The 17,277-nt window shown below is 38.2% G+C and overlaps 1 protein-coding gene across 1 annotated transcript in view; it reads left to right on the top strand.

Annotated features, from left to right (window-relative positions):
- Positions 1 to 17,277, top strand: part of adcy2a (adenylate cyclase 2a) — a 175,350-nt gene that overhangs the window by 137,011 nt on the left and 21,062 nt on the right. Inside the window, exons 8-17 of the mRNA XM_067449225.1 lie at positions 4,260 to 4,418; positions 4,559 to 4,691; positions 4,774 to 4,950; positions 5,815 to 5,858; positions 6,766 to 6,846; positions 6,954 to 7,023; positions 7,146 to 7,243; positions 7,442 to 7,526; positions 9,187 to 9,324; positions 11,578 to 11,688. Coding sequence (XP_067305326.1) covers positions 4,260 to 4,418; positions 4,559 to 4,691; positions 4,774 to 4,950; positions 5,815 to 5,858; positions 6,766 to 6,846; positions 6,954 to 7,023; positions 7,146 to 7,243; positions 7,442 to 7,526; positions 9,187 to 9,324; positions 11,578 to 11,688 — 1,096 coding nt within the window. The remainder of the gene's footprint in view (positions 1 to 4,259; positions 4,419 to 4,558; positions 4,692 to 4,773; positions 4,951 to 5,814; positions 5,859 to 6,765; positions 6,847 to 6,953; positions 7,024 to 7,145; positions 7,244 to 7,441; positions 7,527 to 9,186; positions 9,325 to 11,577; positions 11,689 to 17,277) is intronic.

Genomic DNA, 17,277 nt, shown 5'->3' with positions numbered 1-17,277 from the left:
TCCTACGAGCCCACGGGGCCCCATAACTCTCCAAGCCTTCTGTCCTCCTCCTTTCACGACGTCAGACCAGGAAAGACTAAATCTGCTGTGCCCTGTTAGGGCGTTAGACACGTATGTCCACAGAGCTGTCTTGTGGAGAAAGACCGATCAATTGTTCGTCTGTTTCGGAGCCCCTAAGGGGGGGCTCCAGTGTCTAAGCAGAGAATGAGCAAGTGGGTGGTCGAGGCCATTTCACTTGCTTATGAGGTGGCCGGGCAGCCATCTCCACTGGCTGTCCGGGCGCACTCTACCAGGGGTATGGCTGCTTCTAAAGCACTTTTGTCGGGGGCTTCCCTCCAAGATATCTGTAATGCGGCAGGCTGATCTTCGCCGCTAACTTTCGTCAGATTCTACGAGTTAGATTTGGCATCTACTGTTGGGGCGCAGGTACTCTCGTAATCGTGTGCGTTTCGGCTTCACACATACGAGGCACTTGGTCCCATGGCGATGTGGGTATAAGCGTTCTCACAGCGTTTCGACGCAGCTCGAGTTCCCCGAAAGGGAACGTCTCGGTTACGTATGTAACCCTAGTTCCCTGAGGGAATGAGACGCTGCGTCGCCCTGCCATACTCCCGGCGTGCCCGTGATCACTTACTTCAGGCTTTATCAGAAGCTAGTTCCTGTTTGTGTTCGCGGACCTTTTATAGTCTCCGGTCGATGACGTCATCACGTCGGCGACGTCATCACGTCGGCGACGATCGATCTCCCGATGGATTGGTTCTACACGCGCTTCACGACGCATTAACGCAGAGGCGTTCTCACAGCGTTTCGACGCAGCGTCTCGTTCCCTCAGGGAACTAGGGTTACATACGTAACCGAGACGACTTTCCTAGTGTACATCCAGACCTGTTGCCAGAAAATGCAAAGCATGTGAGGCTTTGCTGGGCGCTAGAAGGGTCAGAAACTGTGACGTTTTATTAGGGATCCCAATCTGTCAGTTCACTTCTGATGTAAGTTGAATGTGACAAACTGAAATGGAATGTCTTGGTTACATTATGCAAATCTTGCACGCCAATGATTATTGGTTAGTTTTATACACACTCAAAGTTGATAGGGCTCTCATGCGATATTCTAATTCATTAGTTCACTTCTGATCTATTTCTCCGTTCCCTCCTTCAGGGAACTAGTGTTACATACATAACCAAGACGATTCTTTGCCTCTGATCATCATGAATACATCTGTCCTAGTTTCATAATTATGTTGCACAGACCTGTTCACGCTTTATCTCTGAAAAAACAACTATGAACACCTGGCTTTATTGCACATTACCACAGGAGATAACTAAATATAAGTTAAATAATAATTCTGTTTCTATTTACAAGTAACTTCAATTTGCATAAAATTAAAAGCATTTTATTAGACAATACATAGGCCAGGTTTTAAGCAAACTGCGTGAATACGTACTCTACTATGACAGCATTTAGTCAGTCCAGCAGCAAAGCTTCTATTCCAGTCCTATAATCCTCCGCGCAGAGGGGCTGATTGGTCTCGGCCCAGTGCTGCTGTGAAGGACATGATACCTGGCCGTCCTGATAATGAGTCAGAGGCCTCAGAGGTCAGACTGTGGAAAATGACTGGTGCTTAGTCTAGACGAGAGAGCTGTCTTTCTCTTATCTCTTCCTGTTCTGCAGAAGCCTGGAAGAATGAAATCTCTCTATTAGTTGTTGCAGGCAAATCGTGGTGGTATAAAATACGCTGCAAATTCCTGTTAAAGGGACAAACTGATTGCAAGGAAACTTGTCACAATCACAGTGTCAATGTTTAATCAACCGGGGGTAAAAAATGCTAAGGAAATCTATACTGGTTGTTAAATCTATACTCGCTCATGTCTTTCCAAACCCATATGACAATTTAATTCTTCTGTGAATTGCTAAAGCATATTCAAACATTCTTCAATAAAATTAACAAAACTATATAGTGACCAGCGGCTGTTCACACTGGCTATCGGATTCACTATAGATCTTACCCTCTGCTGTAACTCTTAAATCTATACATCTCACTTTATGTCTTATAACCAATCACTACACTGCAGATTTTGCAGGTTTTTCAAAAAAGTATTGCCGCCACTGGACTCTAGGGCACTGGAGATATGTTCTCTGGAGTGACCAATAACGCTTCTCTGCCTAGCAATCTGATGGACAAGTCTGTGTTTGCCTTTACCAGAAGAATGGTAGTTACCTGACTGCATTGTGTCAAATGTAAAGTTTGGTAGATGATGTTATGGTGTTGTATGGTTGATTTTCAGGGGTTGGGCTTTACCTCTTAGTTCCAGTGAAAGGAACCCTTAGTGCTTAAGAATACCAAGACATGTTGGACAATTTCAGGTGCCCAACTTTGTGGAACAGTTTGGGGATGGCCCCTTCCTGTTCCAACATGACTGTGCACCGGTGCACAAAGCACAGTCCATAAAGACATGGAGGAGCCAGTTTGGTGTGGAGGAACTTGACTGGCCTGCACAGAATTCTGACCTCAACCCATATAGGACACTTTTCTACCCATTTTGGGATGAATTAGAGCAGAGCCTGAGAGCCAGGTCTTTTGAATCGGCTTTGGCCACGACTCTGGAAGACTTGTTATTTAGATTTTATTTGAGAAAAGAACAAAGAACGCCCTGAAGTCATTCTTAAGAAAGAAAGATGTGTTTTGCTGACAGGATGCGGCAAATTGTTTATCTATCAACTCGTTCCGCTTCACCTTCTTCATTGCTCTGGCTGGTTGTAGCGCTATCCTATTGCGTGCAGAGGGACTTTGAAATACAACCATTTATCCCGCCTCTTGGATTGAGTCCTGCCAATGGTAAATTCCCAGACCCAACATCTTGATGTGGGACTGGCTTGTCATGCTAAAAGGCAGGCTTTCTCATACAACATCAGTGCCTGACCTCACATATGCACTTCTAGAAGAATGATCAAAAATGTCCTTTACCTATACCTATAAATACCTAAACCTTGTGAAAAGCTTTCACCGAAGAGTTGAAACTGTCATAGCTACAAAGGGTGATCCAACTTCATATTAAACCATGACATATTAAAAATGGGATGTCATAAAAGTTCATGTGCTTGTAAAGGTCCTAAAACTTTTGGCAATATAGTGTAAATATAGGAGAACAATTTCAGTGAATTACAATGTAAATTTTCATCTGTCACCACATGAAGCGATTGTACAACTTCAGAAGACACGTGCTATATCCCAATTCATATAATACCATCTTAAATAGTATTTAAAATAAAAATAAGTGTGTACCAAATCGTAGAATGTTGAAATGAGTATTCCAAAGATACCCCTACCACTTTAACAGGTAATATTGCCCAAAACCCATTGCACGTTGGATAATGATTCTATTAGAGCTACAAACATGAATAAAAAGGGTTAGATAACTACAAACATGATGGATGTGCGAGTCCGACCATTAAGTAGACAGTTTCAGATAAAGGTATGAGTGATTAATAATCAGTATATAACCTGACAAAAAGTGAATCATATTTATTCAGTGTTATCTGCATTATATTTAATCTGCAACAGAATTGTAAACTTTTGTAAATATATGTTTGGTCATTCATTTTTTTTAAATATTTTATCATTAAAATATTTTATCATTATACAAATTACAAACATATGAGGAGAGTTCTCTGCATGAAAGACTCACGACTGGCAGATCAACATGCTACTACATTTGTCTCCAAAGTGTTAGAAAATTAAATTGAATTGAATGTGGAGGATGTTACCTGTGCCAAAGCTTGCCTAGTCTTCTGCTACACACGTCTTCACAAAAACAGTACATACTTTTTGGGCATAGTATAAGTAGGTGAATTGGGACACACCTCTGGCACAGCAATGAGTTGTGCTTTTATGGTGCTTTTTTGGAGCTTGACATCCTCAGGTCCATACTCACATTTGTTGTATGTAAAAGAGCAGCTAGGATATTCTGTTAAACATCTCTTTTTGTGCTCAACGGAAGAAAGAAAATCATGGGTTAGGAACAACAGGATGAAAATAAGTAATTTTAAACAGGATCATGCTCACCACTTTTAATGCATCTCCAGCAACTTGTGAATTAGTGTGACAAAAACAGCATTCAAAAGGTCATGCCTTTTAAAAGGTCAAAGCCATGTCTCTTGTCTAAATGCATTTCTAATCATGTTACAGCATAAGGTTAAATCAATGCTCTAATGTGTGATGGGATGTGTTGTTATTTTTTCTTTTTCCTTTTTCTATATAGGAAAGTGCGAGATGCCACAGGAGTGGACATTAACATGCGAGTTGGTGTGCATTCTGGAAATGTTCTCTGTGGTGTTATTGGCCTCCAAAAATGGCAATATGATGTCTGGTCTCACGATGTGACTTTAGCTAATCACATGGAAGCAGGTGGTGTACCTGGGTAAGCCATTACAGAGTTTTTATTGTATTATTAATTGTATGCTTCATTTATGTTGTTATTCATGTAGTTGTTACTTTGTATAAGATGTGCAATTTGTTAAAATTATGAGAAAAAAGTAATTGGAAGTTCTTGATGAATAGACGAGTCCACATCACCTCAGTGACCCTTGAGCACTTGAATGGGGCATATAAGGTTGAAGATGGAGATGGGCAGGAACGTGATCCTTATCTAAAGGAGCATGGAGTTATAACTTACTTAGTGATCAACCCAAAGGTATAAAAATATCTAAACAAATGAACAGTCACTTTTGTTTCCTTCAAGTCAATTTTTATGCCCAATTTTTTTTTTTTTTCAGGCAGAGAGAAAGAGCCCTCAACACCCCTACAGACCCAGACACACCATATACGGGGCTAAAATGAGAGCTTCAGTGAGGATGACCAGATACTTGGAGTCATGGGGTGCAGCCAAGCCTTTTGCCAACCTTCACCACCGAGATAGCATGACCAATGAGAATGGAAAAATCAACACTGCTGTAAGTCTATGAGAACTATGAACTCTTTTTTTCAAGGCCTGTATTTTACAGTGGAGACCTAACATCTTTACCAATAATTGCTTATTGTACAAAAGTAAATACAATGTCCTTAAATAACACAAGAATCAAACACTTTGTTAAATGAATATACAGTGGAAAGCTAATAAATCAGCCTTTGATGTTAATGTTAAGGGGTGTCTATCTAACTAAACTCTACAGTATTTTGGCAGCAATCTTTAGTGTTAACCATGTTACCAAGTAAGGTGCATTTGCTTCCAAAATACTGTATTTTGATTATACAAATCCCCTTCTAAATGTAAGATGTTTTACTATTCCAACTACAGTATGTCCAATTATATAGTTAAAGGGATAGTTGACTCAAAAATGTAAAAAAAAAATCATCATTTAATAATTTGCTGAGCCCCATTGGCTTCCATAGTATGAAAAAAGGAGCCCATCAACTCTTTGGTTACCAACAATCTTCAAAATATCTTCTTTTGTGTTCAGCAGAAGAAAGAAATTCATACAGGTTTGGAACAACTTGAGGGTGAGTAAATGATGACAGATTTTTCATGTTTGGATCAACTATCCCTTAAATTGTAGTATTTGAATTTGGCATTTTTTATTTTTGGTTTAAGAACCAACAGTTCAGAACCACAATTTTACATTACATTATTGACAATTCTAGTATTATGTCTTATTTGCATAGGTATTCATTTAAACAAATGAAAGTGTAGTTGCCACTTTTAACTAACAACAATGTAAAGCAGTTGCAAGAAACCTTTGTTCTTGTGCCTTTCGTTACTTTATTTATATGTCACTACTGCTAAAAATACTCACCACCTACTCCTTCCTTATTAACAGGATGTCCCCATGGGCCAGTACCACTTTCAGAGACGTTCCGAGAGGTGATTTAAGTTTTTTGTCTTTTTCCAACAATCACATTATTAGAGTCTACTAAAAGACAGTTATGCTACAGTATTTGATCTCCTCTAAAACCTAGTAAGCTGTCATATATGTACACTACATTGCCAAAAGTTTTGGGACACCTGCCTTTATGTGCACATAAACTTTAATGACTTCCCATTCTTAATCTGTAGGGTTTAAAATGGAGTTGGCCCACCCTTTGCAGCTATGAAATCTTCAACTCTCAGAAGGCTTTTCACATGGTTTAACATTTTCACATGGCAATTCTTCTAGAAGTGTATTTGTGAAATCAGGCACTGATGTTGGACGAAAAAGGCCCCGGATCTGTGATTTTATGTTGCCTACCACTTCATGGCCAAGTTGCTGTTGTTCTCAATTGCTTCCACTTTCTTATAATACCACTAACAGTTAATCTTATAATATTTAATAGTGAGCAAATTTCACGAATAGACTTATTGCACAAGTGCCACGCTTGAATTTACTGAGCTCCTGAGAGCGACCCATTCTTTCACAATTGTTTGTAGAAGCTATCTGCATTCCTAGGTGCTTGATTTTGTACATCTTTGGCCATGGAAGTGACTGCAACACCTTAATTCATTGATTTAGAGGGGTGTCCCATTACATTTAGCCAATATAGTGTATGACACATGATGATGCCTTAGAAGGAGGGTATCTTTGGATCTACTGGAATAACCTTAAGATTGGAAGCATGTATATAATACCTTAAAATGTTACCTTCATAGACATGTTTTGACCTTTGTAATATACATAATATTGAAATATATACATTACAAGGAATATGTATAGAATTCATTGAAATTGTAAAGATATGTCAAATGTTTATGAATGCATGACAAAGAGTCATTCATAACTCAGTGTCCTCTTTAGAACAAAATCTCAGAAGAAGCGTTTTGAGGAGGAACTCAATGAAAGGATGATTCGAACGTTTGATGGCATCACTTCTCAAAAGTAAGTCATATCTAATTTCTCAGCTTACCCCTGATGTTTAATGTTACAGTTCTTTTTTAGTTGGTTTTTATCTGTCCATATCTTCTTTTTATTTTTTATTTCCATAGACAATGGCTCAAATCGGAGGACATTCAGAGAATATCCTTGTTTTTCCACAATAAAACATTGGAAAAAGAGGTAAGCATTGATACTTCACAGGCCAATGTTAGTTTGAAGTGTAGTCGTGGAATGAGACGAATCAGTCTACTACTGTAGAAGAGTTAGATGCTCTCTGAAAACAGTGTGTCCATTCCTTTCAGTATAGAGCAACGACCCTGCCGGCCTTCAAATATTATGTCACCTGTGCCTGCTTGATATTCTTCTGCATCTTCATCGTGCAGATCCTGGTCCTGCCAAAGTATGTTCATTCTTTCGCTGCACGTTTCACGGTGGATGACAGCACAAGACTGTTGTGAATTGTAGTGAACTGGAGCTGTCAGGGTGAATTTGCTGAATTTGAGTTGGAGATGTCAGAATGAATTTGTGAGCGAGAACACCTGTTCTCACTCTCCCCAATTTGTGATTGAAGACACCATGTCCTTTCTATCTATTTCAGAACTGCAGTATTGGGGATATCATTTGGAATGTCCTTCTTAATCCTATCTGTGATTCTGCTCATTTGCTTCATTGGGCATTTCTTGGTAAGTCCCAGTGGAGTCTAGTGTTTCTTTTGTTAATAATGTCAACACGGTCTTAGCAAAGGTTGGCTCATTAATTTTACACAAGACAATTACATTATGTTAGGTATGAAACTTGTATGTCATGTGTTGATAATTACACATTTGTAATGATGAAGCTGTTATTTAATTTACTACATAATAGTCCAATATGGTAAAAAAAACATTGAAATCAAATGTTACAATAACGCTGCAGTGTTTTCTAGACTTCTTTTTTTAAATAAAATATTCTTATATATAAATAATTCTTATTAAAGTTCCAAAAGTTATTCAATCAAGATCACTGAGTGATTTTATTTTTCATTTGTTATTTGATTAACAGTAGGCAGCAGGTTTATTAGCCTGCGGTCACTTTAAGACCTAATGCACAGATCCAATATACTGTTACACATGTGATTTATTTCTCAACTGCTTATCTTTACTTAAGACATAAGTGACTATTTACAATTATATTTTGATGTAATTTTTGTCTGCTCAGGTGCAAGAAGACGCAAAATAGAGCTTAATTTCAGCATTCTTAAACTATATGAGAGGCACCTTTTGTGTGTGTGTGTGCGTGTGTGCATGCGCTCTGGAGGTGCAGAGTACAGAAAACAAGGCAATGAGTGCCAAATTGAGTTCTCTTTCAAGTCTTCTTTCAGTTGAATGGTTTCAAAAACCACATTAAAATTCAAACAGAAACATTCTGATTCTATGATCAGAATCAAATTTGTGAGATATTAACTCGTAATTGTGACCTTTTTTTTTTTTTTTTTTTTTTTTTTTTTTTGCAAATGCAAGTTTATATCACGCAATCCTGACTTTATAATTCTGACTTCAGCATTGTGAGATATAAAGTCACAATTGTGAGTTATAAATCAGAATTGTGTGATAAAAAGTCAGAATTGTATGATATAAAGTCAGAATAGTCAAATTCTTGGGGAAAGAAAGAATGCATTTTTTCTCCAAATTGAGACTTTATAACAGGCAATTCTGACATTATAACGAGCAATTGCGACTTTATTGCACACAATTCTGAGAAGGAAAAAAAACAGAATTGTGACATAAAAGTGTTTCTTTCTTTAAAGCATGACAGATTATTAATACATTATTTAAAATATATTGTAAGATACTAAAAAAGTTCACTTAAGTCTGTTGAGAAAGTGTATGGGTTGGTACTGAGATCACGTTCATTGGGAGCACATTTTGGAAGGTCTGATGTTTGTTTAACACTGTGATAATGTTGACTCAACTCCTACAGCATGAGTAGGTTGCTTGATTTTTTTCCGAAGGCTTCAGCTTTAGGGAGATTTCCCAAATGTATAAGAAAAAAAAAATGGTGCGTGAAATATAGTGAATCATGTGTTTATTCTCAATGCACCATGACCTTGTGGTAACCTTGAGTCAGTTAAGGATGAGTTATACAGATTTCCTAAGGCATAATAATACAATTCATCCCACCACATACTTTAGTATTGCACAAGTGGAATGTACTTACTAATATATATTATATAATTTATTTATTATATAATTTTATATAATAAATTATTCTGACCATGAGTTAAGAGACTTTCTTTTGAATTCTATGAATAAAAGATTTTACTTATTCTATTGGTATTATTTTCATTTGTATTGACCACACTAGCATTGCAATAAGACGGCCTCCACATCTTGGCTCTGGATCCTTAGATCCTCCGGAATCATTGCCAACAAGCCCTGGCCACGCATCACCCTCACCATGGCAACCACAGCCCTCATACTGATCATGGCTGTCTTCAATATGGTATGTCAACCACAATGATACAGGAAATTTCATATGAATACTTTTTTTGCTTATGGTCATAGAAATTTGATACTAAGAAGTTTCCTAATTGGATCATACACATTACATTAGGGACATTGACCACAGGAGTCTGACATGCATTATTACAGAGTTTCTTGGCAGAGACTTGTGTCCATCTGCGCCCTGACTGCAGAAAGCGCTTTGGCCTCCAGTTTTGGCCATTCCATTTGAGGCATATGTCACTGTTTGTAAACAAACATCAAAACACATTTGTCAGTGTTAATCTTGTATTTTTCTGTCCTACAGGTGTGTGTGGGGGGTATTATGTTCTGTAATAAAGTGAATGATTTTCCCTATATATAATAGAACATATAAACCTTTAAAAAAATGTTTTAATTGCATTATAATAAATCTGAATTACTTGATTTGGTAACACTTTAGAATGGGGAACATATGTTCACTATTAACTATGTCTTTTGGATCAATAAACTCCTTATTTACTGTTTATTAATAGTTGGTAAGGTAGTTTTTATAGCATTTAAGTTTAGGTATTGGGTAGAATTAAGGAATGTAGAATAAGCACATGAAGAATAAGGCATTAATATGCTTTATAAGTTCTAATAAACAGCCAATATCCTAGTAATATGCATGCTAATAAGCAACAAGTTAATAGTTAATAACTGAACCTTAAAATAAACTGTTACCCTTGATCTAATACAATGTTAATTTATTTTTAATTTACTAAGTAGGGGCAAATGCAATCCATTTTTAAACATTGCTGTTTTGTGAATAAAAATAGATGGCCTTAATTACTATCAGCAAAAGTGTTTTGCAATACAATATGAACACAATACGTATACATTGTAATATTTTTTTTTGACAGAAGTACATAGTAGTTAAAGGGTTAGTTCAACCAAAAATTACGTTTCTTTTGTTAATGACTCCAATGTCATTCCACACCCGTAAGACCTCCGTTCATCCTCGGATCACAGTTTAAGATATTTTAGATTTAGTCCGAGGGCTTTCTGTCCTTTGAATGTAAGTGTATGCCCACTTGCTGTCCACGTCCAAAAGGTAATGAAAACATCATCAAAGTAGTCCATATGTGACATCAGTTGGTTAGTTAGACTCTTTTGAAGCGTCGACAATACATTTTGGTCAACAAAAAAAAAGACTTTATTTATCAGTGTCTTCTCTTCCGTGTTCCTCAAATAAATTTCAAACTGGCAAACTGCTGAAATCACGTGACATTGGCGTTACGAATCACGAATCAATCTGCTGATTCACGACCATTTGATTCTTTATTTGAGGTTTGAAAACAAACATGGAAGAGAAGACAATGCTGAATACAGTCGTATTTTTTATTATTTTTGGACCAAAATATATTGTCGACGCTTCAAAAGAGTCTAACTAACAAACTGATGTCACATATGAACTACTTTAATGATGTTTTCATTACCTTCTGGACGTGGACAGCAAGTGGGCATACACTTTATACATTCAAAGGACAGAAAGCTCTCGGACTAAATCTAAAATATCTTAAACTGTGATCCGAGGATGAACGGCGGTCTTACGGGTGTGGAACGACATTGGGGTAAGTAATTAATGAAAGAAATTTCATTTTGGGGTGAACTAACCCTTTAAGGCTACCTAATATAAAGTGGGACCAAAATATTATATTTTTACTGTTTGTTTGCCATTATAAAATGTTAATAATTAAGATTCTACAATCTTAAGATTTTACATTTCCCTATGATTTAATTGAAAAGAACAACAGGTTGCTTTGATTTAGCTTAAGGGCCAGATTTACTAAACATGGCAAATTAGCGTGAGAGTGTATTTCCACAAAAGCGCCAACAGGAGAGAAAAGTTCTGTGTGTGATCTACTGACTGCACACAAATCAAAGAACAAAGGCACAGCCAATCTCGAAGAGCAGTGCACATTAGCATCTGGGTTAAGACATGCTTTTTTAGGTGGTAAATAGTGATGCAAATAGCAGTAAATCGACTAGTGCAAACATTTGTAAAGGGTCCACGCCTTTTCAGCACAATTTTTTCACTTCATGTCTTTAGTATATTCTGACAGTAATTTTTAAACACCAAAAGAGGGTTTGTGCTGACGCAAGCTGTTAGTAAACCTGGCCCTTTATGCAATAACTAGCAATAAAACGGCATGTGTTTTTGTTGTTTTTGTGTGTGTGTGCATTTCTTGAAGACAAAAAGCCTTCATAAGGTTTCTATAATTTCTTGCAGTTCTTTGTAGAAGACAGCCTAACTTCCACAGATGTTGTTTATAATACATCAAATGAGACACTTCTTCAGTATCCCATATCTTACCTGGACAAGAACACATTCTACCTTCCCGTAAGTTAATGATATATGTATATGTGTGCTGTGTGTCCTTGATAGTGTCTTAAATCAAATCAAATATGGACCATCAAATTGTTTACAAAATATTTAGATACATAAAAAAAAAGAATATTGCTACTTGCTCAACTGACATGAAATTATCTAATAAAATGTAGTTCTTTATACGATGAGCTCATTCATGCATGGAGCGTAATGTGGAAACTAAGGGCCTTATCATACACCTAGCGAAATGTGACGCCAGGTGCAAGTGTTTTTTGCTGTTATCATTGCAGTAGCCACACAAATTTGCCAAATATTAAAAATAAAAGGATAGCAACGAACAAGATTATTACTGTTTACATAAAGATAAAAATGCCTACATGTCATAATGGAAAGTCATTGCATACACACATGTATTTAAACTGACTCGTCAGTTTGAGGGTGTTTATATTCCGCCATGTATAGTGTAAATCCGCCATGGTGCAACTGGCTTTTAAAAGGAAAGGGAGATGAGACTAATTAATTTTATTGCAAATTATGCCCAAAACACACCTATGACTCATTAAGACTCTAGGTACAACCCTTTTGGATCACTTCGACTGGCACGTCAACTTTTTTCCCCAACGTTAAACCAGCAAAAGAAGATTCGGACCTAACCCCACCTTTAAAATAGTGTGTTTTTTAACAGGATGAGAAAAGCAAGACTTTAATTTAGAAGAGTTTTAGTTTTGTAAAGACTGGAGCTTGTGCTTAGTTTGAAAATAAGTTTATTAGGTCGGAAGGTTTTTTCTTCTTCTTTTTTTTTTCTACCAGCACTATGCAGTCTTTTGCCAAAAGTATTGGCAGTGAAATACATTTTGTTTTGCAAAGTTTGTAGATTATTTTTTCACGTTTCTCTGGTATACTGAAAGTGAATGGGGCATGGCATGAAGGCCAAGTATGGAAACACATCCTCAGAATTTATCCTCTGCATATAACCCATCCAAGTTAGTGCACATACAGTGAGTAATGAACAAACAACTCACAAACACACACGCACACATGCACACACACACACACACACACACACACACACACACACACACACACACACACACACACACACACACACACACACACACACACACACACACACACACAGAGACACACACACACACACACACACACACACTGCAAGCCATGGAAAGAGAGCAGACATTTTTTTGCTGTGGCGCACAAGGACCGATTGGGGTTAGGTGTTCAACCCCCTCAGTCAAGGCCTCAAGGGCACCTCAGTCATGTCCTGCCGGTATTGAGAAATGAACCCGCAATCAAACAGTTAAAAGCATTCCATAAGTTTTAATTGCTTTTATTGAACATTCAATTATGCTAAGAGTCAATATGTTTAGTGTTAACCCTTCTTCTTTAGCTGCAATTCTGGCATGCTGGATATAAGCTTCTGGGCCAAATCTTGACTAATGTCGATCTATTCTTGCCTTATTAGTGCTTGGAGTTGCGGGCAGCAGTGGCTCAGTGGTTTATGTAGGTTGTCTACAAACCGAAAGGTTGGTGATTCAGTCCCCGGTTCCACCTGACCAATTGTTGAAGTGTCCATGAGCAAGACACCTAACCCCGGCTACTCCCGACGAGCTGGATGGTGCCTTACATGGCTGACACCGCCGTCTGTGTATGAATGGGTGAATGCGAGGCAAAATGTAAAGCGCTTTGGATGGCCATAGGGTCTGTTAAAAGCGCTATATAAATGCAGTCCATTATGACCACCTTCCTAATATTGTGTTGGTACCTCTTTTGCTGCCAAAACAACCCTGACCCATCAAGGGATTGATTCCACTAGACTCCTGAAGATGTGCTGTGGTATCTGGCACCAATGTGTTAGCAGAAGATCCTTTACGTCTTTAGGTAAATTTTGAGGTGCGGCCTCCATGGATTTGATTGGACTTAATTGTTCAGCACATTCCACAGATGCTCGATTAGATCGAGATCTGGGGAATTTGGAGGCCAAGTCAACACCTCAAACTCGTTGTTGTGCTCCTCAAACCATTACTGAACCATTTTTGCATTGTGACATGTGACATCCTGCTGAATGAGGCCACAGCCACCAGGGAATAACCGTTTCCATGAAAGGGTGTACATGTAGCCTAGAAATCTAGACGCACCCTAGCGGCAGCAAATTTAATCTACCCGCGAGTGTCGTCTAGCAACTCTCAATACCCTTCTGAGTTGTATTTCCCTAACTCTTGCCGGGCCAATCACATCGTGTATAGAGTCGGTGGGCGGGGCCATATTGACGACGGCCGAGCTGCGTTTGCGTGCTTCTAGTAAACACAGAAACTGGCGAACGGCGGCGGTCTTTCGAATCAGCTTTGACCGCGACTCTGGAAGACTTCGAGTTAAGCTTTTCTCTGAGAAAAGAACAAAGCACTGAAGTCATTCTTAAAAAGGGAAGATGTGTTCAGAGTTTTGCTGACCAGATACGGCGAATGTTTAATCTATCAACAAGCTCTGTTTCACCTTCGTTGCTCTGGTTGGTGGTAGCGCTATTCTATCACGTGCAGAGGGAGTTTGAAAGACAACCGTTTATCCCGCCCCTCGGATTGAGCCCAGTCAATGGTGAGTTTCCAGACCAAACATCTTGATGTGGGTCTGGCTTGTCAGGCGAGTGTACATGGTCTGCAACAATACAAGTAGGTGGTACATGTCAAAATAACATCCACATGGATGGCAGGACCCAAGTTTTCCCAGCAGAACATTGCCCAAAGCATCACACTGCCTCCGCCAGCTTGCATTCTTCCCATAGTGCATCCTGGTGCCATGTGTTCCCCAGCAACGTACACGCACCCGGCCATCCATGTGATGTAAAAGAAAACGTGATTCATCAAACCAGGCCTCCTTCTTCCATTGGTCTCTGGTCCAGTTCTGATGATCACATGTTGGTGCTTTTAGTAATGGACAGGGGTCAGCATGGTCACCCTGACTGGTCTGTGGCTATGCAGCCCCATATGCAACAAACTGTGATGCACTGTGTGATGCACAAAATACGTACCAATAGGTACATATCGCGACAGTTTGTAATTTAAGAAAACACGATTTAAAACAAAAAGACAACTGTGTTGAGCAATATACCATTTAGTTTACCGTCAATGAATGTATCCAAACAGCTGCTCACCTAATAAAACACTTACAATTTTAAAGTGTCTTTGGTGCTTTAATGGTTTCTACAAAATAAACTGAAAATCGAGGGTAACGCAGTAAAATGATATTGATAGGGGACGCACGGACGTAGTCCGTAACCGTTTGAAATCACTCGGATTTAAACATTCTTGGAAACAATTGGGATATTGAAAGTACACAAGTTACCAAAGTATAAAACACTGTTCTACTGGTTTTGAATATTTGAATCCAAAAACGTACATGTTGTGCCTTTAATGCAAACAGAACAATTCACTGATGTCGGTGTATAATACCATGTTTAATTCAAATTTATCGATCTCAAAACTGAACCAATATGCAATTCCAGCTTAACTTCAGTTAATCGTGAAGCCCTGATTAATGATATAGTATTGGTAAATGTTGCTTTAAAAAACATTTATGATGTCTCCTTGCATTTGAATGAATTATAGAGGCTAAATGCTTTGCCATTCTGGTCTGCTTTGAACTTTTCTAAAACAAAATATGATCATTAACAGTAACCTGTGTCAAGCAAATCATTTACAAGGCATTATGGTTAGATTACGACACAAACAACCAATGACAAACGTCACACAACCAAGTGTCTCATACAAATGTGTGCAACTGCATTGTACGGACCTGCATGCGACATAAAATTGACATTGCTGTAAGTGAAAAGAGCAGACATGTAACCCTTTTGCACCATGAAATTACTGTCAAAAAATGTATTTCAGCCAAACAGTTATTTGTTAAGCATATATTCTGCATAGCCCCCCATTCCATGGAAAACTATTCAGTGTGAAGGTAATTTTGCTTGTTTTTATAGGATTATCATTTCATGATTAATGCAGCTTAACCCATTTTTCAAATAAGGATTTAATTACCTAATTGCACAATGCTGAAATCGTTCTAATATAGAACATTTATCCTGCTGCTTCTGTTTTCTACCATCAGTAGTAAGCCAACTGGTTTAGTTTTTAAAAAATAAAAACGTCTTTGCATATATATAAAAAAAAAAAAGTATTTGCATATAAACAGTCTTGTTCAAAATAATAGCAGTACAATGTGACTAACCAGAATAATCAAGGTTTTTCGTATATTTTTTTATTGCTACGTGGCAAACAAGTTAGACAAAAACCAGTAGGTTCAGTAGATTCTCAGAAAACAAATGAGACCCAGCATTCATAATATGCACGCTCTTAAGGCTGTGCAATTGGGCAATTAGTTGAATTAGTTGAAAGGGGTGTGTTCAAAAAAATAGCAGTGTGGCATTCAATCACTGATGTCATAAATTTTGTGAAGAAACAGGTGTGAATCAGGTGGCCCCTATTTAAGGATGAAGCCAACACTTGTTGAACATGCATTTGAAAGCTGAGGAAAATGGGTCGTTCAAGACATTGTTCAGAAGAACAGCGTACTTTGATTAAAAAGTTGATTAGAGAGGGGAAAACCTATAAAGAGGTGCAAAAAATGATAGGCTGTTCAGCTAAAATGATCTCCAATACCTTAAAATGGAGAGCAAAACCAGAGAGACGTGGAAGAAAACGGAAGACAACCATCAAAATGGATAGAAGAATAACCAGAATGGCAAAGGCTCAGCCAATGATCACCTCCAGGATGATCAAAGACAGTCTGGAGTTACCTGTAAGTACTGTGACAGTTAGAAGACGTCTGTGTGAAGCTAATCTATTTTCAAGAATCCCCCGCAAAGTCCCTCTGTTAAAAAAAAGGCATGTGCAGAAGAGGTTACAATTTGCCAAAGAACACATCAACTGGCCTGAAGAGAAATGGAGGAACATTTTGTGGACTGATGAGAGTAAAATGGTTCTTTTTGGGTCCAAGGGCCACAGGCAGTTTGTGAGACTACCCCCAAACTCTGAATTCAAGCCACAGTACACAGTGAAGACAGTGAAGCATGGAGGTGCAAGCATCATGATATGGGCATGTTTCTCCTACTATGGTGTTGGGCCTATTTATCGCATACCAGGGATCATGGATCAGTTTGCATATGTTAAAATACTTGAAGAGGTCATGTTGCCCTATGCTGAAGAGGACATGCCCTTGAAACGGTTGTTTCAACAAGACAATGACCCAAAACACACTAGTAAACGGGCAAAGTCTTGGTTCCAAACCAACTAAATTAATGTTATGGAGTGGCCAGCCCAATCTCCAGACCTTAATCCAATTGAGAACTTGTGGGGTGATATCAAAAATGCTGTTTCTGAAGCAAAACCAAGAAATGTGAATTAATTGTGGAATGTTGTTAAAGAATCATGGAGTGGAATAACAGCTGAGAGGTGCCACAAGTTGGTTCACTCCATGCCACACAGATGTCAAGCAGTTTTAAAAAACTGTGGTCATACAACTAAATATTAGTTTAGTGATTCACAGGATTGCTAAATCCCAGGAAAAAAAATGTTTGTACAAAATAGTTTT

This window comes from Pseudorasbora parva, chromosome 7 (genome assembly GCF_024679245.1).
Source record: "Pseudorasbora parva isolate DD20220531a chromosome 7, ASM2467924v1, whole genome shotgun sequence".
Classification (NCBI taxonomy): domain Eukaryota; kingdom Metazoa; phylum Chordata; class Actinopteri; order Cypriniformes; family Gobionidae; genus Pseudorasbora; species Pseudorasbora parva.
Note: the sequence above shows the minus strand (reverse complement) of the source record. Positions and strands in the feature narration are given on the sequence as shown.